Source organism: Amphiura filiformis, unplaced genomic scaffold (assembly GCF_039555335.1).
Source record: "Amphiura filiformis unplaced genomic scaffold, Afil_fr2py scaffold_76, whole genome shotgun sequence".
Taxonomy (NCBI): Eukaryota; Metazoa; Echinodermata; class Ophiuroidea; order Amphilepidida; family Amphiuridae; genus Amphiura; species Amphiura filiformis.
The window spans coordinates 117,153-142,673 of NW_027305540.1; the positions used below are offsets into that span (position 1 = coordinate 117,153).

The window sequence follows — 25,521 nt, forward strand, 5'->3', positions numbered from 1 at the left end:
CTTTTTTACAACCATTTACTAGTATTTTGATGTAATAAACATCAGTACATTTCGAGTTCAACTGAATGAGTTCATCATGATTAATAACATATTTTAATTTATCAAAAAGCGACTATGGCATAGTCTAATCTTTAGTCACAAATTAACTTGATATTCCAGACATTGATATTGCATTCAAAATAAAAACAGAGAACGGTTAAAGACGGTTAATTTTAGTAGCATTCGCCGTAGAAGTGATGATGTAACAGGATTAACTTCCGGCATAGCTATAGGTTTTTATTATTTTGGAATATATCGCCCTGCACTCGGGCCTGCACTACAAGCAGGTTTCACTCGTAACCAGTGTATGTCTGCAATCATAGATTGAATACAATACCGCTCTTTTCAAAGATACTCATCTTACAGGTGTGCGTGAATATTCTTACGATTTTTATCCCTGTTCTTTGACATCTATGCAGTCTAAACGCAGGACAACCGTTCTTTTGTTCTGCTTAGTCGCGCTAAAAGTCGATCGATACATGTTAAAATCAGCACAATTCCGAGATACACCTTTTTGCTATAAAATTTATTTTCTCGGTCAAATATAAAGCAAAATTTTTTTTTTTTTCAGTAATGTCAAATAAAAACATAGTGCTTGGATGAACATTTTTTTTTTAAATCCTGGTGTTAAAATTAAGCATCAAATTGTGTCTTTTAGTGTGATATTTTTGATTTTTATAGGCCTTTAGTTCGCCCGTGAGCTTTTTGCAGAATTCATTTTTTAGCGTCTCAAACTAATATAGTTTGCTAAAGAAAGATATTTCCCACCTCTGTAAAGCACATCGTGTGGGTCTATATATTATAGTTTTGTCAGAATTTCCGTTTTTATTTTACCCTTTTCCCTCCATGCTCCGAAAATGTCAAACTTAGTACTTTACCTCGAGAGCAACCAGCACAAATAATCGATATTTCAATTGTTGTCAACCCAGGTCCTTTTCCATTGAAAACCAGGATTGCCTGACCAGCGATTTGGTAGCCCAAATCCCCAATTCTGGTAAATGAGGTGGATTTTGGAAATTTGCTCCTGTGACAGCCTGCAATTTCAATTTATAGGGGCTATGGATTCCATGAATATGAAAACCATTTTGTCTGTTTGTTTGTTTGTTTGTTTATTTATTTACCTAGGATGAGGTCCATGGGAAAATCCACTGTCCAAACGTAGAAAAATTCGCGTTTTATTAGAGGGGATTTTAATTTTCTGTCCCTCCTATCTCCAGGTGAATTTTGAATGACCCCCCCCCCCCATCGCGGGTTGGCATTTTCATTACACCCTTCAGACTTGCGTTCGGGTTTGTGTAGGCCTATTTGTCATAATTTAGCGCTATAGGACCTACTTTCTAAATGTATAGCTATAGCCGTGCTATATAAATATTATAAGGTACCGGTATGTAATATTATGTAGGCCTATGGGGGTGGGGTGGGTACTCAACACATTTGAACCATGACTTACAATGCAAGGCTCATTGTTACCATAAATGATTTTTCCTTTAGGTCATTATAATAGGTTGTTATAAACTTCCGTGTTTAACCTTGTATTGTTTTGGCTGCTTCATTATGACTTTCGGTGGGTTTAAGCAATTTCAAACAAACACAAACAAAAGGCACTATACCGAAACACTAGGTAATTTCTTTGCTATATTGAAGTTCTGGCAAAACTGTATCCAGGCCGGGCACCCAGAGATATCGATCCACAATGCTAGTATTTCACGCGTGGATTTGAAAATTTTTCAGCTGGTATTCAAAAATTATGGAATCAAAACGGAAATTCTGACAAAACTATAATATATAGACCCCCACGATGTGCTTTACAGAGGTGGGAAATATCTTTCTTTAGCAAACTATATTAGTTTGAGACGCTAAAAAATGAATTCTGCAAAAAGCTCACGGGCGAACTAAAGGCCTATAAAAATCAAAAATATCACACTAAAAGACACAATTTGATGCTTAATTTTAACACCAGGATTTAAAAAAAAAATATGTTCATCCAAGCACTATGTTTTTATTTGACATTACTGAAGAAAAAAAAAATTTTGCTTTATATTTGACCGAGAAAATAAATTTCATAGCAAAAAGGTGTATCTCGGAATTGTGCTGATTTTAACATGTATCGATCGACTTTTAGCGCGACTAAGCAGAACAAAAGAACGGTTGTCCTGCGTTTAGACTGTATGGTTCAATGCAGAGGTACCGCGTAAACGTAGGCCTACTAGTGAAGAGCGATATACATCTTCATTTCTACGGCGAATTGTTTGCAAAACTGACTAAAGAATACCGCCACAATCTATATGTATGACATCATAATTTCATAGATGCCTATAAATTGAAACAAAGAAAGAAATTATATACGTCGTCCTCATCAACCCCAGGTCATCAACAAGTACTGGTCAGTAGCTGTAGGTTTCATTCTGGAATAAATAAATAAATAAATAAATAAATAAATAAATAAATAAATAAATAAATAAATAAATAAATAAATAAATAAATAAATAAATAAATAAATAAATAAATAAATAAATAAATAAATAAATAAATAAATGAATAAATAAAGGGAGGGGAGAGAGATCCGGGGGTCACTCTCACACAAAAGTGCTACCCACCCGTGTCCGACCACCTCTGAAATGCACCCTTAATGGCGAATTTTCACATAACCAAATTGCACCCCTTAATGGCGAAACACGTGCAAAATCATACCCTAAATGGCGTAGCACATGCAAATACCGTACCCTAAATTTCGTCAACTGAGAAATATCTAATTTATACCCTAAGTGGCGTACACAGATCAAATGAGCTAACTTGATACCCAAGGTGTCTTTTTGATGTTGCAGACCTATAGATACTACAGAAAACATGCACAAAGGTAACAAGAATCAATTAAAAGGTGGTGAATTTTATCAAATTAGTGCAAATTCACTCAAGCAATTATATTACTAACCCTAAACGTCTAAGCATTTGGCTGAAAAGGGACCCCTAAATCATGGCGATGTCTTCTGAAAAAGTACCCCTTTTTTAAAAAGACGTCGACGACGCTGTGTGGTGAAAATACAACATACCCTTTTAGACGTTTTTCTTGGACGCGGGTGCGTAGCAAGTTAAGTAGTGAGTGACTTCTCTCGCTTTTCGGGGAAGAGAGCGAATGAAAGATAGCATAAGAGGAATAAAATGTAATATTCTGCTCTTACTTGCTGATACTGAGACTTGTACAATGCTTGAATTCCACCATAGTTGGGAACCAACGTGCTTGAGTTAGCTGGTCCAAATGTCCATGGTGATCTTCCAGTAGCAGGATCAAGATAATATATATGGCTGCTGAGGTTGGTCATTTCAATTCCTGGATTAGAATGTGCTGACGTTGTGGACACCAAGTGTTGTCGCCGAAACCAGATGGCACAACAACAGGGTACGCTTACTAGGGCAAGTATAAAGAAAACGCCAAACACAACTATGAGAATTACATCCCCAGTTTCGTCATTGTCTGTGTATGTAGAAACAAAACGGAAAAAGGTCAAAACATGTTACATTAATATTCTGTAACACTTACACTAGTCTGATAATTATTGTCAAAAATTGAACCCAGTAAACATAAATTTAAAAAAAAATATCTTTTTGAATTTGGTCAAAACGTTTTAATAACATTGAATGTCGAGTTATATAATGGCATAAAAACGATTTAAAACGTCTTGCATGAAAAAAAACACTGTGGTATTTAAAAAGTTTGCGAAAATGTTTCCTCAACAATTAAATTGGAATCGTAACAGATCTTGTCATTATTATTATTAACAATTGGGGAAACAATTTTCATAGTCGTTATTTTAAAAGAAAAGCAAACGAAAACAAAAATATTATAGTAAAACAATTAACCTGATTCAGTCCCGAACATGTCGGATCCACTTTCCTCTCCATCTTCGCATCGTTCTCCTTCAAATCCATCAATGCATCTTATTTCGAGAGAAAACAAACAAGTTTGGCAGTATATGCATTACTGTTATGTTATACAAAATAAGTTTTAACCATATTTGCTACCACAATTATATATTTAAAAAAAAGCGATTGCAAAAATGAATGTGTGCTACAATACACCATACTACGCTTTTTATGGGGGTTATTGTTCTTAACCCTAACACCAACACTGCTTTTTGCGGTCGGAAGGTAAAGAAGAAACGAAAAATAAGAGAGAAGTTGAAGAACGAAGTCATTTGGCACCCCGGGACTCGAACCTTAGACCCCCGCATGCCAAGCACATGATCACGGACCGGTAGCCACACGGGTAACGATGCACCGGGGAGCGATTCCGTGAGCATATAACACTTAGGGTGATTGCGTCATCACAGAACCTGGGATTCACGCATGCGCAGTGCTTTTCATCGTGGTATTTTGTGGTATCTATGGGTGTTAGGGTTAAACAAGATCGTAGCTGTTTGTCGCGAAAAAGTGCATACAAAACACGAAATATATGCTACGACAAAAAGTTCTACTAGAGCTTCTGTGGCTCACGAGCCACAAATATCAGGCGGTGGATTCTGATTGACCCCATTTGACCTTTGACCTCGGCTAAACTGGGGTTGACTACTCATGCTCCCTCAAATTAAGGATAATTTCATCACATATAAGCCCAATCGGATCCATTTTAACATTTGACCTTTCCTGCCCATTGACTTCAGATGACCTTTATGGTTTCATACCTCCCAAGTGTCAGGAATTATTTTCCGAAAGTTACTTTCCGGTTGGAACAACTACAAATTTGACCTGACCTTTGACCTCGAATGACCTTTGAGGTTTTATACTCCCAATTGCCGGGAATTGGTTTCCCCGTGTTACAGCCCCATCGGAGCAACTTAAGCATTTGACCTTGGATGACCCCAGATGAATTTGTCATGATCCCCTCATATCAAGGGTTATTTGTTCTTTATTAGCCCAATCGGACATATTTCAAACTTTTAGCACCCCGCTCAAGTGTTCACCATTATTGCACCATCAGTAGAAACTATATAGTATTTACCCCACAGCCTTAGTATGTATGTATTGATTTTCATAAATGCATCATGGAAAGCATGATTTCCTCATGATGTGATCCTGTGATCTAAATACTAGTAAAGTAACCACAAAATGGGCTATTCCAGTTGAAATCCATACACCCCCTTCGAAAAACATGACCTTAATCTCCCACACAGTGAGTGTGAATTTCAAATGGGCCTACCTGAGTGGGCGACTCCATTTGATATATACACTCCCTGTGTGGAAGATTAAAGTCATGTCTTGCATAAAGGGTGTATGGATTTATGTTGGAATAGCCCAATAGACGAAATCTGACGAAACCTAACAAATCTTATCTCTTGTCATCAAAATAACAGACTAGCTGTCTACCTGCCCAAGTCATCTGCCAAATTGCTGCCTCTACTGATATACAGGGTGTCCCAGAAAAAATTACCGGGCAAATGAATTTGGACGTAAGTCGAGAAATATACATCAAAATCCAAAAATCTAAAAATCAGCGTGTAGCCCATCTTATTTTGCATCTTATATGCTAATTTTACTGGAATCGGTTGACTGATTGCGAAGAAATGAGCGTTTACATAACGCATGCGTCAATTCACTTCATTCCAAGTTTGAAAGAAAGATCATTCAACACAATGCGCACTAGTTTTTCACTGTCAATCGGCTCCATATTTTGTTCGGTGAAATCCTTTTCGTTCTTTTTAAATAATCTTTCTTGCAAAACATTTAATTAGTTTGTGTTCAAATTTGAAAATCTGCACGATATTGAAAATAAAAGCTTGCATGTAAGATAATGCTCAGTACTTGTAAATATCTTTTTTCGTTAATGTTGATATAAATGTTGCATAAAGAATTAATGAATTCAGAATTCCAGCTGGTTAAAAATCTTTCTCACACACGTTAATGTTTTTGGAATATTTCCAAGAAATGGTAATGCAAGGTTTAAAACTTCAACATTATTGTCGCATGGTATCAAAATTTACACATGAAGCTGTAAGCACTTGATCACTGTCATCATTGGCTCAAATGTTCTTTGGAAAGTTAAAATATAACATATTTGAACAACCTAAAGAAATACAGTTGAAAGCTACCAATTGCAGAAATCAAAGTTTTCTCGGACAAAGCAGTGAAAACATGAATAACATAACACCGTGGAATTATAAAACATATAATGTGAACTAAATTAAATGAGATACACAAATTTTAGGAAATGATGAGCGAGTATGATAAAGGTGCCTGTTGATCAAACTTGGAATGAACTGCATTGATGCGCGCATTATGTAATCATTAATTTCTTCGCAACCAGTCAACCGAATCAAATAAAATTTTCGTATGTGATTCACAATAAAATAGGCTATGCGTTTCATTTTAAATTGTTTGATTCTGATATCTATTTCTCGACTTACATTCAATTTTATTCACTCGGTAATTTTTTCTGGGACACCCTGTATAGCTGCTTCATCAAATTTTATGCAAATATTTTCACAAATGAACTTATGCAAAACATCTGCCTTAGCCGTCACCAACAACACCACTACTAAACAGTAAAAGCAACTTACACACAGGAACTTGGTGCATTGATATTGGTAGTCAAACAGGTGCCACCATTAGAGCAGAAACCAACGGGACAGAGATCTACAAAGTGTTTATATAGAATTCATCAGACCATAATATATCACAAATATTTAAACGGATACATTGATACATTTGATGTCTTGAACATCCTTTTGCATGTTTATTCATCAAAACTGAGATTTTGATATCAAAAGAAATGTCATAATTTTCTCATTACCCCAGTGAAATTTAACGTCCTAGATGTTTTTCGTTTAAACATTAAATTTTTACGATCTGCGCATCTAATTACGCATCTTTATTGTTACCAACTCAAGAAAATACATTTTTGACAGTTTTTGAGTTTAATGCGCAGGCTGGGTTTTAAATGCACAAACTGAAGCTTACCATATTCTGCAAGCCTAACAGTAGCTTTTATAGAAACCAAACATTACGGGACTCATTCATGCTTTTCTACCAAGTTTGAGATATAGGCATTCTACGTCGTATGAATAGAACACCACCATACGCACCCACTGAATAGCACAACAGGGTCAAAACCGATAAGTCGGCAGTACTTCGAAACAATTTTCACGAATGCTTTAACTTCCATTGTTAATTTCTAATTTCAGACTACACGCAGAAAAATGGTAATGTTTATCTTGCATTATTTCCTTTTATAAACCACGGCTGTTGTTTGAGGGATTTATGGTCAAAACACTGTGACACTTGGCTCGTATTTGAAGTAGCAATATATACTGATACAAAGCAACGAAAATTTAAATGCCATGACCTACTTTGAGTTTTTTAAAATACCATCGAAATATGTCGCAAGGTTCCGTAGAACCTACATTACCCCGATATGTTAACGCGTATTAATTGAGCCTATATTGAATTTCGGTAGTGGTCACCTAATAGTTGCGAACACTGAAATTGAACCAAAGTGTCCTTAAATATACGGTTTATCAGGCAAATTATATGAAAGCAATGTTTTCAGGTCCACGTGATTTATGTATCTGAGAAAGAACTCCTTTGAAATTCGAAGCTTCAGACCGTATGGTTTAGAGGTGTAACATACGTTACCATAAAGGGCAGAATTAAAACAAAAACTGACTATGAACTGTTGAGCAAATTGTAGCTGCAGGTGCACTTGATCAACTTTATTCATATTATTTCGTTAACGCATTTCCAACATACTTGTCGGGCATTTTGAAGTTAAAATGTAACCTATGTGACAGAAACATGCGTTACCATTCATTTTAACACCCTTAAAATGCACTAAAACCACGCCCGATTACCCGTGTATTGTTTTCTTATAACGCCGCCATGCATTATAAGTACTCAAGAAAGGGGCATTACAGAAAATAGGCTCACTGAAAAGTATCCTAATTGTAACGTAAGTTTCATCTAATTTTTGGATTCTTTTTAACTGTTTTTTGAGGCAATCAATTCCCTTTAACAAAAATTTCTTTTTTTTTTTTTTTTCTACATTGCATTGTTTTATGCCAAAACAATTAGTTTATGCATTGTCAACAAAGAGCTTCAGTACTCCTTTCAATCTAATGGTAACGTATGTTGCTTTCTTTGAAGTTTGTTTAAATTAAGTGTATTAAATAAAAGCATCAACAATTGACAAACCAGTGATTTTAAAAATGTGACATGTATCTTAAAATATGTCTTACATTTAATTATTTTACTGTTTTTAAACATAACATGGAAACACATGGGCATGTTTGAAATTGATTTAAGAAATAAAGGGTAATGCATGATCCTTTACACGAAAATAATGTGTCCGAGGCAGTAAAAACGTAAATAATGGGTGAGGCGCAGCCGAACCCATTATTGAAACGTTTTTACTGCCGAGAACACATTATTTTCGTGTAAAGGATAATGCTGCACCCTTTATTTCTATTCTATTACCACAAAATAGTGTGATTTAAAGAGAAAATATAAAAATTTTGCCCAAATATTTCAAGTTGTTTACCTCAAGGTGGAGCGCATACGCGTAGCCAAAGCGTATGCACATTCCAATAACACAACCTAACATTCCATTCTCCCCTATATTCAGGTATGCACATACAATAACACACCCCTGACATTCCATTCTCCCCTACATGAGCAGGTGTGCTGTGCACTCTGCTGTGCGCTGTGATGATAGAAGAACATAAAGTTCGTTGCCCTTGACACTTTATCGCTAATTAATGGTCTGTCACGTGATGCGTTTCAACAAATCACAGTGCGCGATTTTGAATAATGGGTCGTGGGGGTAATAGAATTAAAAATAAAGTTCACAAGATTTGATCTTCATATTTTCCTGAATGAAACTTAGAAGGGCTGCCTTTGATTTATGAATAAAAAGAAGTAGTTTAGGGATACGATTTTTCAATTCCAAGAACTGTCGATTTATCGATTTTTTTTTTGTAGGGCCTATGGACAGGGGCGGATTTAGAGGGGGTGCACCCGGCACGCGTCCCCTCTAATTTTTGCAGAGCGGCGCCTTACTTTGTGTATTTTTGCAGAGCGGCGCCTCCCGTATTAAAAATTCCTGGATTCGCCCCTGATGGACCTTTCTCCAATGCGGGTCTGAATGGACTAGATAATTTTCCTAAATGAAAATGTATCGATCTCATTATTTTTCGATTTGTGTGTCCCCATTTAACATTTTTCCAATTTCAAAAAAGCTGCAGCGGAGATATAATGATTAATACATCAAAAATACGGTCGGAAAATGTCCAACTAAACGAGGCACCAAATTGCTTCAGTTTGGTCTGATATGGTACGAGTTAGAATTAGCCATTTTAAAGCTAAAATGGTCAAATACGAGGTTAATTCAGTCAAAACACACTTCAAAAAATGGGGTGGGGAATGCATCCTCCCAAGATCTACGCCTATGGTCGCACCGCACGCTGACGCACCCCATAGCCAACCTTTCACTCGGTCTTAAAATTATCAACTTGTCCGACCAATGTCTAGTAACATTTAGTTTAGTAAAATATTATGTGACTTTCAGTACCAAAACTGATTTGCTCTGGGCAGTTCACAACCTTGATCAGGGGCACCTGATCCACTTTTGACCCCATGCACCCTGACATTGAGTTACGCCACTGTGGAAATTCCACAATTTCATGATACAGGATTATACACGGTATATCACAATATAGAGTTGAACTTGTAAAAAGGTGATCTGCACAAAATTGCCAAGGTTTCCAAAACCGGCTAGAGTTTTTTTTTTTTTTTTTTTTTTTTTTTTTGTATTTTCTTTTAAATCATTCAGACAACTCACCTTGAATATCAGCCACAAATTCCACTCTTAGGTCATCTGGTAGTTCATCTAATGCAATAGCAGTATTCACAATGGAGGCTACATCTGACTCGGTTATTAAAGAGTCCTTGTCAAGGACAACTGCTACATCTAATATAATACTGCCCGCAGAAACACCGTGGATTTCAACATCGCTTAGTTCGCTTAAGTTCAGGATCGCTTCGAGCTGCAGTTATATTGAAAATAAAATACGGGGTAAGTGATTATCGATTTCAAAGCAACTTATTGCTTATACGAGAGTATACAAATTATTGATTTCTGGACAAATTTTGGGATTTATTCAAAGTTCAATAGGGACGTTATATTTTAAATGACTCGGTGAGGATACAATTTTAGTTTAATATCAGCATGCAAAAAGAAAAGAAAAAAGTAAAAAAGAAAAAAAAAAAACCCCACCTTCAACAAACTGTAACACGGAAATAAAGAATCAATAGAAAGATTGCGATTTCCAAACGCCGTGATCGTACGCCCGCGGATCTATTCAAAATCGCTCTCCTGTATCGAAGCGACTGTCGCGTATTTAGCAAGTTTTGAAGATTTTGCACGTATGTTCAAAATGAACGTGGAGGCATCGTTGAAAATAAACGGAATTTGCCCATTTCACAATATGCTAAAGACAGTCAAGGATAATGAACATACGAAGGAAAGTCTAATCATTATTATGATCTAAACCATTAAAATAATGCAACAGTGATTTGTTAAAAACTTCATTTATACGCGATGTTCATACAAAGAGATTGTCCATTAAAATGTGTGTGATACTTTGTGAAATATGTGTGATAAAAATAACATTGCGATCACACATTTTAGACACCAACGTCGTATAAAACGCACGGGTGGCGTTGAAATATGCTGATTTTTACAGCATATCGAGGCTCATGCAACGCAACTAATTTTCACCACGAAAAGTCGCATTTTGAAAGTAAAGTCATGATGTATGGATGCATCGGTATTTAATCTCCCAAACTATTTGCTTTTGGCAACTTAAATATTTGGGAAGCACTAAAATACAATAAATTTTAAGCAGCATGTTAACCCAGCTTGGTTTTTAGTCAAAATCAAAAGCATGCTGTATGAAGTACTATAGGCAGAGGAATCGGTGACCATGGTGAAATTTTTAATCGCATCGCCCTCTAGTGAACAGATCAGATGTTAGTCTTTGTTCCAGCCGCCTTGTTTTACTTCGTGAAGAATGAGCACAATCCAGCTTGGAACCGAGACTAGCAATATTTAATGCGGTTTTGAACGCCGTATAAACGCACGGTCCAGACATCACGTATGTAACATCGCAATCTCTCTAATGAAACAAGCAAACATAAAACGCCCATAAGTATATTTTCCCTGGGGGTATTTCATCACCGTTATTCAAAACCAGCAGTCTATGCAAACGTCACACTGACTCACCACAGTTATCATACGGGAAGTTAGCTGCAAATATTCCTCGGATGTTCTATCTGATAGTCTAACATTGAACGTAGCTTGACGCCCATCTATCTCCGTTATCGTTACCCGAAAAAATATCACTCTGGCAGCTGTGCAATGTTGCGTAAAACATGTCAAGAAAAAACAAATCATAAAAGACAAATGACACAACAAGTCGACGTATTCCGTAGTTACCCCCACATGGTCCTGCGTATTACGTTATGTTTATGCTTGACGTCTTTGGTGACGAATATACCAAAGGGCCCGGTGGGTACGTATCCAGGGGCCATGATCTAGGAAGGGATGAAATTTTGAGAAGAAGATAATAATAATACAGGCTTTGTATTGTCAACCATCATTCATTGTCAGAACAATGGAATAAATAGTCTCCGGGGGGAGATGTATATTGCTTGTTACGAGTCGTAAAGACTAAAGGCCAAACACACCTTTTCCCAGTTCTCACACGTATGCACAACAACAGCACATTGTTTGCTGAAGTTAACAAAATCTTAATCTTTAATGAAATATATAGTATGATTGACAATGAGCCTGCACATGAATCACAGTGATATTTTTACAATGATCACTTATCTGGCAGGTCAGTCTTCTTCTTCTGGTTGATTAGGTTATCTTAATATTAGTAGTTTGTCTCAAAGCCTTTCCCAAGTTAAAAACCTAATGCGGAATGTCGTTTTTTCCTTTTAATTAATATTTTACTTTAATCTTTTTTTATCTGTGGGAACGAGCTTTTTGACAACATAGCCCCTCTTTCATCTCTCAAGGAGGTTTCGCTGTAGTCAAGATAAAGAATTTTATTGAGATTTTACGACTTAAACTATTTTGACATTTGGCGATGTCAGATGTGAAATGTTTGTGTGATGGATATTGGAAAAAATAAAAACTGAATAACTCGCAAAAAGAGGGCGATTTTACTAATGCGCGCGGGGGGTGGAGACGAGCTGTTTAAATTAAGATTGCCTTACAAAGTTCTGTTGCACTCAATGTTCTGGACGACTTATATTCTGATTCAAACTTGTCCTACGAAGACCCCTGCTCAGCGAAGTCCACTGTTGGCTTGAATTTGTATATCTTTTTCATATAAATCCTTGCACAGATGACAATTTCCAAAATGGTGCTGATTTCACCTATCACTAACTCTATTCAGGAAACAGGTCACAAATAAAAGGATGCGCCACCTGTTCCCATTTACATTGACAGATGTGTTGTTTCATAAACCAAGACTTCAGCAATTCGCCAGAAGAATCATAAACCAAGACTTCAGCAATTCGCCAGAAGAATATTATTCCATGTAGAAGGATGAGCACTTTCGTGTACTCGATATCTCCGTTATTACTGGATTAATAGCACATCAATGGCTATGCATGGCTATGCAAAATGACTAGTGTACATGTACCTTTTTGAAGGCACATACTACCAACATATTAGAAAGCCTACAACAACCTTCTTGATCAAATCTGCCACGAAAGTCTTTCTTCTGTCTTTTATGCCTACTGGAAAATCCCCATGCAAATGAAAGATAATTCTGTCACATTCACCTTATAATAGCCACAGGTGTTCCCCATATTGTGCAATACAATGAACATTTCGAAAAATCTGGGGATTTACCAATGCAACCAAACGGTGTTTCCCAGAAAATATCATCACACACAAACTCTTGCATGATTACTTGAAAGGGAATTCCCATCTCTCATGAAATAGCTTTAAGTTTTAAACAAAGTTAAATGATTATATCAAATTACTCCGGCACATCACAAAATCAGTGATCGAAATATTAGTGTGCCGTTTATATTCCGTTTGGTGCTTACTTCATCAAAATTTAGCTTTGAAAATATCATGTAGCCTGTTTAAGAGCTACAAACGTGAGCAATAAAGTGATCGATGGGAAAAAAGGCGGGACATTTGCGAAACAAAATGAAGAATGATGCATAAAAAGGATTAAGTAAAATAAATACCAAGGAAAAACTCAAATACCTTCACATTCTCCATCAGCTCCCACGCGATATCCGAACGGACAACGCCTTCGTTGACTATCTAATAAAAAAGGTAAAGTGAAAATTTTAAAATATCTCGCCAAAACTTCTACGACAAATTGTGCCTCTAATTTGAGAACATGGCGATATGATAAAATATTATACTAACCTGTACACCTTATACCATTTCCACTGTAACCGTCACGACATGTACAAGTGAAGGAACCAACGGGGGTATCGGTGCAATCAGCATTTGCGTCACAGTTATGAGTACCTAAAGTGCATTCATCAACATCTGTACCAAATGGTATGAAAATAAGGTATTTATTTCGTAATGCCGTATCAAAAGTCATTTTAAGGAATAAACACCTTTTATTGTGTAAAACTTACGCATGACGCGATTCTCCAGTAGTTTCAAAAATGAATTGTCACTAATGTATTTATTTATGTTTGTTTACTTGTTTTTGTATTTAAAGGAAACATTACTTTCAAAAACTGAGTCGTTTCGTAAAGTAGCTATGGGTATTTGAATACAGGCTTTGTTGTACACATCTAGCTACATCTCTATGGGAGTGGTTTTTAGTAATGGACAGTCATGTAGTGTGTGAAGAATTAACACCTTTTGGTGTACACAACTTAAAAGGGCATTTCGTGATCCACAGCCTCATCCACCCACTTTTCTCAAAAACAAGTTGAGATTTTTATACCACTGGAAACCTCTGGCTACATAATGTTTATGTACCAAATATTTCTTGCAAATTACAACACATTGTCTATCACGGCCCTGCACTTCTTAGATCGCCTTGATAAGAGTTCGAAGCCCTGTCGTCAACAGAGGGCAGTAAACTCGAGGTCAAGAATATCCCATATCGCACTAATGAGCTGGGCAGTAACCGTAGAAAAAGCTCGTTTTTGATCTGGCGAAAATTGACAAGTAACTTGCACCAATTTCTAGATACAGTTACTATAAGGTCGTGCGATGTATTCAAACCATTTGTTAACCATTTCTGTTTTAGGGAGCAATAATCATTTATCATGAATATTATTGTCATATTGATGACATCATAGTTACTCGGATTTTGTTCATTTTTAAATTTTGAAACACTTAACGCTCAAAAGTCACATAAAATCAATCACATATATTTTTCTTTATTTCACCAGAGTGTCCTTGCCAAGATTCTAGCATCAGACCATGCGCTTTCTCAAGATACAGCCTTCATAAGTGTTAGGTCACTTCTGTACAATTCTTATAATTTGTTGCATGCATACAAATAGCGATGCACGTTTTTGTTGTGTTTTTGATAGGTTTTCATGTCCGATTTTAAAGATAAAACATTATTCCCTATAGAAAAACAATATGGCAAAAGATACAATAGTTTGTAACATTCTCCATGAACTTAACCATTTATGTTTGGATTGTGATGTAATTAACGTGTGTAATGAGATTTTCTTTTCTGAATCTGACTTGTAAAATATTATTTTCATCACAATTTCTCATCAAATTCATACATTTCTGGGTCAAAAGTCAGGTAAAACACTTTGTGGTTTTGAAATTTGGTTTAGAAATAACGCTAATAAAATCATTCGAGTTGATCAAGCAGTTGCTTTTTATGATTTCAAGGCAATATGCATAAATGATGAATCTGCATGTACATAATTTTTCACTTCAGTAAGCTCGTCTTTTGACCAATGTTCATTATTGATCACGGGTTATATTGTAAGCGATTGACATCAAAGAACCACATGTGTATGAGCTTGTGCATTGAATTGAATTACACAATGGTTATTCAGGTTATTGATCGCTAGATGGAAGCGAACATGATACATATTAGGCCTCGTATCCATAGGATGTTCCCTTGTGGCATGTGCCCTTGTTCCGTGGTTATTTTTACCATGTGACCTGCCACACAGACAACGAACCTTTGTTTTGCTTAGTGGCCGCTACGGTTCGTTGTCTGTGTGGCAGGTCACATGGTAAAAATAACCACGGAACAAGGGCACACGCCACAAGGGAACAGCCTATGGATACGAGGCCTTACGTAGGATTCCATGCCTGTGCGGGGATTTGAACCCTCGCGACCAGAACTATGAACACTTTGAAGTGTTTTATTTATTATAATATTTGTCATTTAGTAAAAGATCGTATTAATTTTAGTTTTTTAGTCTATGTACACTAATATATTATATTTTAAATTAACTTGTGTTTGTTAGTAATATTTTTAATATCCACACGGACATGTGGAAGAACAATACTGTATTGAACATGTTTTTACCGTGTATAAATAAAGCTATTATTATTATTATTATTATTATTAGCACCTTGCGGGGCCGTGCTATGAAGCAGTGTAATACACATAATCATGCATAACTCGCAAACGATAAATCATAATTTTGGGAGCCTAGCCTTTGGGAATAAGCTTTTTTTGTGGATATCTACTGGAAAAATGCATTAAAAAATGTTGCTAGGATCACGAAATACTCCTTTAAAGCAAGCATCATGAACAGCAGTTTTATTATTCTCCTTTATTTTTTTTTTTTTCATTTTTATCCCTTTTTGTTTACTCTGTTTGCATTGTGTTATCACACCCGATGTGGTCTTACTAATCATGGTACAAAATATACCCGGGAAAATATACTAAACAGTACATGTTACTACATTTCTACTGTAACCGTCTTGACATGTACATGTGAAGGAACCAGATGGGATATCAGCGCAATCAGCATTTGCGTCACAGTTATGAGTACCTAAAGTGCATTCATCAACATCTGTACAAAATGGTATGAAATTTATTTCGCAATGGCGTATCAAAAGTCATTTTAAGGTATTAGCACCTTTTGTTGTGTAAAACTGGCGCATGGCGCTATTCACATCTCTATGGGACTGGTTTTTAGCAGCATGGAATCAATTACGCTTAACAAAATTGCCTTTGAAAACATATACATATTATTTTTAACAATCACATCACAAATATTGGTACTAAAACGAATGTATTTGAAAACATACAGTTATATATAATAGAGTTTTTTCTTTTGTCAAAACCAATTTGAAGAAAACTTACTAGTTTTTCTTGCTGACAGTTTCGTCAGTTAGCAACTGACTTTATCAAAGCTTGGTGTTGTTGTGATGATCCAACAGCTGACGACTGGCGGGAAGTTATGTCACTTCCGGTGTTAGTCTTGCTAGCAGTCTTCAGAAGTGGATCGTACACGTGACTAAGATTGTAGACCCCCTCGTCTCTGTTCATTACTCCTCGCCCCCTCTTTCTGATCTGTATTGATTCTTTAATCCATCTGGCTTTCCTATCACTCTCTCTCTCTAAGATTTTGGACTCCCCCCAGTTGATAATATGATTAGCCCTACCGAACATCACGTCAAAAATTCGTATGATTTAGCAGAAGAATTATGTGGGGTTATGATCGAAAACAATGAGCAATTCATCTCACATGATGTTGTATCCCTATTTACGAATGTGCCTATAGACGAATGACTTGACATAATCCGTGACAGACTCGAAAAAGATCCGGATCTGAAAAAACGCACGCTGTTAGAGGTTGAAGATATTATGGTTTTAATGAAGTTTGTTCTGACCACTACCTACTTCACTTTCCGGGGCACCATCTACAAACAAAAATTTGGTGCAGCGATGGGGTCACCGGTCAGTCCCCTCACAGCGAACATCTTCATGGAATAGTTAGAACAGCGCGCCATCCTTACTGCCCCACTTCAGTGTAAACCCCGCCTCTGGAAACGCTATGTCGACGACGTTTTAGAAATAGTTCAAAAAGACTCAGCTGAAACATTGACAGAACATCTGAACCAGGTCGACGTACACTACTTCTAGCATAAAGTTCACGTATGAGGAAGAACAGGACCACCAAATTCCCTTTTTGGACACCCTAATAATCCGCAAACCTGACAATTCTATCAAACTCATGGTCGACCGAAAAAAAGACCCATACAGACCAATATCTGTCTTTCACGTCCCATCACCCTCTTCATCAGAAAATGGGAGTTGTGCGCACGTTACTTGATAGGAAAGACAGAATAGTTACGGAGGAGGATGATAAAGTCAAAGAGGAGGAACACATACGTCAGGCTCTAGCTAAGTGTGGTTATCCTAAGTGGACAATTGATAAAGTCAAGAATCAAATGGAAGCCAAACAACAGGAAAAGACAAAGAAAAGTAAGAGCACAACATCTGAACAAAAAAGTAAAGGTCTGGTGGTGTTACCTTACGTAGCGGGAGTGTCGGAAAGAATAAGTAGAACTCTCAAAAAACACGACATCGCGACCGCCATGAGACCCCATACCACGATCAGAAAAATGGTGGTCCATCCAAAAGATAAACACGATCCGGTTAAAACCCCTAATTGTGTTTATGAAGTTCCCTGCGGTAGCTGTGAGCTAACTTATGTTGGTAAAACTAAAAGAACTTTCGGCACGCGTCTGGATGAACACAGGAGGGAGGCGGAGAAAGCAAGTCAACAAAAGTATACAAGGTCCAAGAGGAAAGAATCAGAGAGCCATTTTAAGAACACAGCCATTAGCGATCACGTAGCCAGGGCTAATCATATTATCAACTGGGGGGAGTCCAAAATCTTAGAGAGAGAGAGTGATAGGAAAGCCAGATGGATTAAAGAATCAATACAGATCAGAAAGAGGGGGCGAGTAGTAATGAACAGAGACGAGGGGGTCTACAATCTTAGTCACGTGTACGATCCACTTCTGAAGACTGCTAGCAAGACTAACACCGGAAGTGACATAACTTCCCGCCAGTCGTCAGCTGTTGGATCATCACAACAACACCAAGGTTTGATAAAGTCAGTTGATAACTGACGAAACTGTCAGCAAGAAAAACTAGTAAGTTTTCTTCAAATTGGTTTTGACAAAAGAAAAAACTCTATTTATTCGTTCATTACCAAACCTGATGAATTTGTTTCAAAATACAGTTATATAGTTTTTGGTTTAATTATTTTGTATTTATGTGATTTTACTATGTTCCAATTGTGTTATCACGCCCACCGTGTTTTAAAGACATGGTGGGCTACAAAACCCTGTGTGTAATGTAATTGTAAGGAAGCAAATTAATTTCGAAACGGATACACCATGAACAAAGTACAGTTTGACTGGCGTATGGGTGACAATAATTTGAAATAAGTGGAATGGCGATATAGTACACAATATACTAACCGGCTGTACATGTTACACCATTTCCACTGTAACCGGTACGACATGTACATGTGAAGGAACCAACAGGGGTATCGGTGCAATCAGCATTTGGGTCACAGTTATGAGTACCTAAAGTGCATTCATCAACATCTGTACAAAATGATATGTAAAAATAAAACCTTTTATTTCGAAATGGATCATTAAAGTCTGTTGATTTACGTATCTCTACGACACTGACATTTATTAGCATAGAATCAATAACGCTTGAAAAAATTGTCTTTGCTTGAAAACATATATAAGTATCATTTTGAAACGATCACTTCACGATTATTCGTACTGAAACGAAACCGTACATATATCATAGTAGATTATTTATTTTGCTTTATTATTTTGTATTTTTACTTGCTATTTGTGTCACTTTTAATTGGTGGGCTACAAAATCATTTGTGTAATGTAATGTAAAATAGTAGATTATTTATTTTGCTTTATTATTTTGCTTTCTTATGTACTTTTATTGTGGCCAAATTGTGTCACCCCCGTCGTAGTCTTAATGAAATGATCGTGGGCTACAAAATCATTTGTGCAATGTAATGTAAAGAAGGAATGAATTTCTATAGGAATACACCATCAACAAAAGGTACTTTGACTCGTATATGGGTGACACTATTTTGAGATAAATAGAATGACGATATGGTACAAAATATACTAACCAGTACATGTTACTCCATTTCCACTGTAACCGTCTTGACATGTACATGTGAAGGAACCTGATGGGATATCAGCGCAATCAGCATTTGCGTCACAGTTATGAGTACCTAAAGTGCACTCATCAACATCTGTACAAAATGGTATGAAATAAAGTATTTATTTCTAAATGGCGTATTAAAAGTCATTGTACGGAATAAGCACCTTTTGTTGTGTAAACCAGTGAAAACTAACACATGACGCGATTCTTCAGCTGTTTCAAAAATCAATTGTCACTGATGTATTTCTTTATGTTTGTTTACTTGTTTGTTTGTTATAGTACACAATATACTAACCGGCTGTACATGTACTTTCCACTGTAACCGAGTACGACATGTACATGTGAAGTAACAGGGTATTTGAATCAGCATTTGGGTCTTATGAGAACCTTGCATTCATCAACATCTGTACAAAATGATATGTAAAAATAAAACTTTTTATTTCAAAATGGATCATTAAAGTCTTTTGATTTACGTATCTCTGCGATACTGACATTTACTAGCATAGAATCAATAACACTTGAAGAAATTGTCTTTGCTTGAAAACAAATATAAGTATCATTTTAAACGATCACTTCACGATTATTCGTACTGAAACGAATGTGTTTTAAAAACGTAAATCTATCATAGTAGATTATTTATTTTGCTTTATTATTTTACTTTCTTATGTATTTTACTGTGGTCAAATTTGTCATCACACCCGCCGTGGTCTTAATGAAATGATGGTGCGCTACAAAATCATTTGTGCAATGTAATGTAAAGAAGGAATGAATTTCTATAGGAATACACCATCAACAAAAGGTACTTTGACTGGTATATGGGTGACACTATTTTGAGATAAATGGAATGACGATATGGTACACAATATACTAACCTAGTACATGTTACACCATTTCCACTGTAACCGTCTTGACATGTACATGTGAAGGAACCAACAGGGGATATCGGCGCAATCAGCATTTGGGTCACAGTTATGAGTACCTAAAGTGCATTCATCAACATCTGTACAAAATGATATGTAAAAATAAAACTTTTATTTCAAAATGGATCATTGTAAATAAGTCCTTTGATTTACGTATCTCTGCGATACTGACATTTACTAGCATATTTCAATAACAATTGAAAAATGTATTGTCTTTGCCTGAAAACACAGTATATAACCGTATCATTTTAAACCATCACTTAACCGGTACGATTATTCGTACTGAAACGAATGTCACAGTTATGAGTACTTAAAATTCATCAACATCTGTACAAAATGATATGTAAAAATAAAACTTTTTATTTCGAAATGAATCATTAAAGTCCTTTGATTTACGTATCTCTGCGACACTAACATTTACTAGCATAGAATCAATAACGCTTGAAAAAATTGTCTTTGCTTGAAAACATATAAGTATCATTTTGAAACGAAATGATTATTCGTACTGAAAATCAATGTGTTTTAAATGTAAATCATAGTAGATTATTTATTTTGCTTTATTTTGTTTTCTTATGTATTTTTACTGTGGTCAAATTGTGTCATCACCCCCGCCGTGGTCTTAATGAAATGATGGTGGGCTACAAAATCATTTGTGCAATGTAATGTAAAGAAGGAATGAATTTCTATAGGAATACACCATCAACAAAAGGTAGTTTGACTCGCGTATGGATGATAATATTTTGAGATAAATAGAATGACGATATGGTACAAAATATACTAACCAGTACATGTTACTCCATTTCCACTGTAACCGTCTTGACATGTACATGTGAAGGAACCAGATGGGATATCGGCGCAATCAGCATTTGCGTCACAGTTATGAGTACCTAAAGTGCATTCATCAACATCTGTACAAAATGGTATGATATAAAGTATTTATTTCCAAATGGCGTATTAAAAGTCATTGTACGGAATTAGCACCTTTTGTTACGTAAAACCAGTGAAAACTGACGCAAGACGCGAATCGTCAGCTGTTTCAAAAATCAATTGTCACTAATGTATGTCTTTATGTCTGTTTACTTGTTTGTTTGTTATAGTACACAATATACTAACCGGCTGTACATGTTACACCATTTCCACTGTAACCGGTACGACATGTACATGTGAAGGAACCATCAGGGGTATCGGTGCAATCAGCATTTGGGTCACAGTTATGAGTACCTAAAGTGCATTCATCAACATCTGTACAAAATGATATGTAAAAATAAAACTTTTTATTTCGAAATGGATCATTAAAGTCCTTTGATTTACGTACCTCTGCGACACTGACATTTACTAGCATAGAATCAATAACGCTTGAAAAAATTGTCTTTGCTTGAAAACTTATATAAGTATCATTTTAAACGATCACTTCACGATTATTCGTACTGAAACGAATGTATTTTAAAAACGTAAAGCTATCATAGTAGGTTATTTATTTTTGCTTTATTATTTTGCTTTCTTATGTATTTTTACTGTGGTCAAATTGTGTCATCACACCCACCGTGGTCTTAATGAAATGATGGTGGGCTACAAAATCATTTGTGCAATGTAATGTAAAGAAGGAATGAATTTCTATAGGAATACACCATCAACAAAAGGTAGTTTGACTCGTATGGATGATAATATTTTGAGATAAATAGAATGACGATATGGTACAAAATATACTAACCAGTACATGTTACTCCATTTCCACTGTAACCGTCTTGACATGTACATGTGAAGGAACCAGATGGGATATCGGCGCAATCAGCATGTGCGTCACAGTTATGAGTACCTAAAGTGCATTCATCAACATCTGTACAAAATGGTATGAAATAAGGTATTAATTTCGAAATGGCGTATTAATAGTAATTGTAAGGAATTAGCACCTTTTGTTGTGTAAAACCAGTGAAAACTGACGCATGACGCGATTCGTCAGCTGTTTCAAAAATCAATTGTCACTAATGTATTTCTTTATGTTTGTTTACTTGTTTGTTTGTCTTTAAAGCAAACATTACTTTCAAAACCTGAGTCGTTTCGTAAAGTATATGGGTATTTGAATACAGGCTTTGTTGTACACATCTCTATGGGACTGGTTTTTAGTAGCATGGAATCAATTACGCTTAACAAAATTGCCTTTGAAAACATATATATATTATTTTTAAACAATCACATCACAAATATTGGTACTAAAACGAATGTATTTGAAAAAATACAGTTATAGTTTTTGTTTTAAATGTTTTGTATTTATGTGATTTTACTATGTTCCCAATTGTGTTACCACACCCACCGTGGTCTTAAAGGCATGGTGGTCTACAAAACCCTGTGTGTAATGTAATGGTAAGGAAGCAAATTAATTTCGAAACGGATACACCTTGAACAAAGTACAGTTTGACTGGTGTATGGGTGACAATAATTTGAAATAAATGGAATGGCGATATAGTACACAATATACTAACCGACTGTACATGTTACACCATTTCCACTATAACCGGTACGACATGTACATGTGAAGGAACCAACAGGGGTATCGGTGCAATCAGCATTTGGGTCACAGTTATGAGTACCTAAAGTGCATTCATCAACATCTGTACAAAATGATATGTAAAAATAAAACCTATTTCGAAATGGATCATTATAGTCCTTTGATTTACGTATCTCTGCGACACTGACATTTACTAGCATAGAATCAATAACTTCTTATGCATGGAATACCTACTTTGTTCGCAATTAACTCCTATCCATCCTTCCATACATGTGCATTCATATCCATCTACATGGTCTCCACATTGTCCTCCATTCAAACATGGCAGACTAAACAATTCATACATGTCTATGTAATAATATAAAAAAAACATAATAAAGTAACAACTCGCATAGTATATCCCGAGTGTACAATGTTCGGAACATCATGCGATTATCATTATGCAGTGGGATGAGAGGTTGACAACAGAGAGGTTGTGATATTCCTTTACGCCTTACCCCTTACCACCGTTCGTTCGTATGAACATAAGACATGCTACTGTGTGACTCAAACATTCATACGTACCACTGTATAACTCAAAAAGGACAACAGCCAGTTAAAATTTGAGTTTGAATTTTGATGAGGGCCTGTAGAATTAAAACTCCAATACCCGCCCCAATACAATTGTAACTCCAATACATTATGACAGCTGCATGCAAGCTGGCGAACAAACTGTTTAAACATCAGGTTTATCATATGTTACTTAAAACACACCTCTTCCTGCGGGTATTTCAGTTAACTCTTCAGTAGAGGGTGTCAAACAAACAAGATCATTGCCGGTCTTTGCTGCCACAGAAGAAAAGGAATGAGTGTCTCCAAAATCAAAGACACACTCATAGTCTTGGTTTGCTGTTAGATCTGGAAGTTGCCCCACAGTCACAGTAATCTGTTTGAAATTGTTGAAACATTACTAAATTATTTTCGGAAAATTCAAAATATGCATTACAGACTAATGGCCCAAAATTTATTAGTAAAGATATCAATAGTAGGTTTAGGTTGTCATGTAAGCATGACGTTTCAAAGAGCGATTTCAATAAAAGGTGAGCAACGATTACTAATCATCGTGTGATCTGAACATGTGCATATTGTATGATTGAATGCATACCGGTATATTGGACATGTTGGGTTCCCGATTTGGCCACATTAGACATCATTATTTAGTTAACTCCTTAATTTAGATGCACTAATATTATCGATTAACCAGCAAATCTGTATAGTATCATAATTTATATTAAATTTATTTGAATTTGGTGACAAGCTATTGTTTCAATTTTAAAGATTTTATATTGGAAAATGTTGAGCTTTAGAAACAGATTAGCAGACATACCTCTTGTTGTACGGTACATATTTGATTGTCATATGGGGTAACAAAACTAAGTCCCAAACACTGTGCTTCATTGTATGATAACCAACGAGTAGATATATCTGGCAGGAGGCAGTCCCTTTTACGGGTGCATCTAAAAGAAATAAAAACAACTTTAGAAATAAAGCTATATTGTGAAATACAATTCATTGGCTTCATTCCATACTGGTGGGGCACCGCGAATAAACAGCTTTTAGAGAAATTAGCAAAGGGTCAAAGGTTGAAATTTGGGCTCAACGTGTGGGTCAAACACATAAAATGTATCCGATTTTGATCAAAATGGTCTCAGAAAAAGAATAGTTTTCACTATGTATGACATTTCGTTAGCTAAGTAACGTAGGGGGAAATACAGCAACATCAATTGGATTGGCAATAACTCCTTTTGCTATGTTACCGTGGTAATGAAACATCATAGGTAGTGCAACCTATTTCGTTTCTAAATTATTTTAACAAAACAAACATTTTGAGACCATGTTCACCAAAAATGGATAACTTGTCCCCTATATGAAGCGCTGACACAACCAGGCACTGACTGTAGTAGTGTCCATCAGCTGCTTGTATCCAAAGTGAAACTAAGACTGAAAGCTAAGAGAGACAATGCACCACCTACCAGGTATGATGTTGACAACATTCTTACTCAATATTTAGTAGAGGTGAAGAACAAGTTTGACTTGACGAGTTACTGAAAGTTAATGAAGAGGAGCAGACCCCCCCCCCCCCACATGAATTGTGAGAAGACCAGGAAAGAAGTACATCCCCAGAGAGAAGAAACGGAATCTCTCAGCCGACATAAAACCTAGCTGATGACAGGAAGAGAGCAAAGGCAGATGGAGAAAAGGAAGAATGATTACTCTAAAACAAAGAGGAGATGGCTCCAAAAGTGTCAAGGAGGACAAAAGAAAGTGTGTGGATAGTCACCCAGCATCAGTGGCGTAACTAGGGTTGGTAGCGCCCGGGGCAACAAACAAAATTGGCGCCCACCCGAGAATTTTCAATTCTTGGAACAATTGCGCGCGAAGCGCGCGAAATTTTGGACAAATAAGGCCTACCACTAATTAATTTTGGTTACTAGAAGTTGAATATCGGTTTTAAAACGTTCTTTCAATTGATTTTGTGCTGAAATACGCGAAGCGCGCAAACATTTTTACTTTCTTCGCTTGGAGGGACGCAGAATCGATGCGGAATTGGTCAATTTGGCGCCGTACTAAGGGTGGCGCCTGAGGCATGTTACCCCCTGTCAACCCCCCCCACACACACACACCCCCCATACTCACACACACACACACACACACACACACACACACACACCGTTACGCCACTGCCTAGCATTGATAAAGTAGATAGACCTAACGAGGCGTCTATGCTGTATCATCTGGGAAAAAAGACATGGCCGAGAGACTGGTGCAGGGCAGTATTTATTCCACTGCCGAAGAAGGGAAATTTGAAAGAGTGCGCCAATTA

At 36.4% G+C, this 25,521-nt stretch overlaps 2 protein-coding genes and 1 long non-coding RNA gene across 3 annotated transcripts in view; all 3 read right to left on the reverse strand.

Annotated features, from left to right (window-relative positions):
- Positions 1 to 560: 560 nt before the first annotated feature.
- Positions 561 to 13,604, reverse strand: LOC140144728 (uncharacterized). The gene is made up of 8 exons (XM_072166540.1): positions 13,487 to 13,604; positions 13,319 to 13,378; positions 11,309 to 11,436; positions 9,866 to 10,070; positions 6,591 to 6,666; positions 3,898 to 3,974; positions 3,219 to 3,511; positions 561 to 2,444 (listed from the first exon to the last, which is right to left on the reverse strand). The coding sequence occupies exons 3-8, from the start codon at positions 11,318 to 11,320 to the stop codon at positions 2,424 to 2,426; spliced, it is 684 nt and encodes a 227-aa protein (XP_072022641.1). The 5' UTR covers positions 11,321 to 11,436; positions 13,319 to 13,378; positions 13,487 to 13,604; the 3' UTR covers positions 561 to 2,423.
- A 2,424-nt stretch (positions 13,605 to 16,028) lies between these two features.
- On the reverse strand, positions 16,029 to 19,303 carry LOC140144730 (uncharacterized). The gene is made up of 3 exons (XR_011857925.1): positions 19,198 to 19,303; positions 18,509 to 18,637; positions 16,029 to 16,083 (listed from the first exon to the last, which is right to left on the reverse strand). It is a non-coding gene; the product is annotated as an uncharacterized lncRNA (long non-coding RNA).
- Positions 19,304 to 20,104: 801 nt separating this feature from the next.
- Positions 20,105 to 25,521, reverse strand: part of LOC140144732 (uncharacterized) — a 74,282-nt gene continuing 68,865 nt past the window's right edge. Inside the window, exons 17-24 of the mRNA XM_072166542.1 lie at positions 24,025 to 24,154; positions 23,412 to 23,583; positions 22,893 to 23,006; positions 22,633 to 22,761; positions 21,864 to 21,989; positions 21,266 to 21,394; positions 20,935 to 21,060; positions 20,105 to 20,232 (exon numbers count right to left, since the gene is read on the reverse strand). Coding sequence (XP_072022643.1) covers positions 20,105 to 20,232; positions 20,935 to 21,060; positions 21,266 to 21,394; positions 21,864 to 21,989; positions 22,633 to 22,761; positions 22,893 to 23,006; positions 23,412 to 23,583; positions 24,025 to 24,154 — 1,054 coding nt within the window. The remainder of the gene's footprint in view (positions 20,233 to 20,934; positions 21,061 to 21,265; positions 21,395 to 21,863; positions 21,990 to 22,632; positions 22,762 to 22,892; positions 23,007 to 23,411; positions 23,584 to 24,024; positions 24,155 to 25,521) is intronic.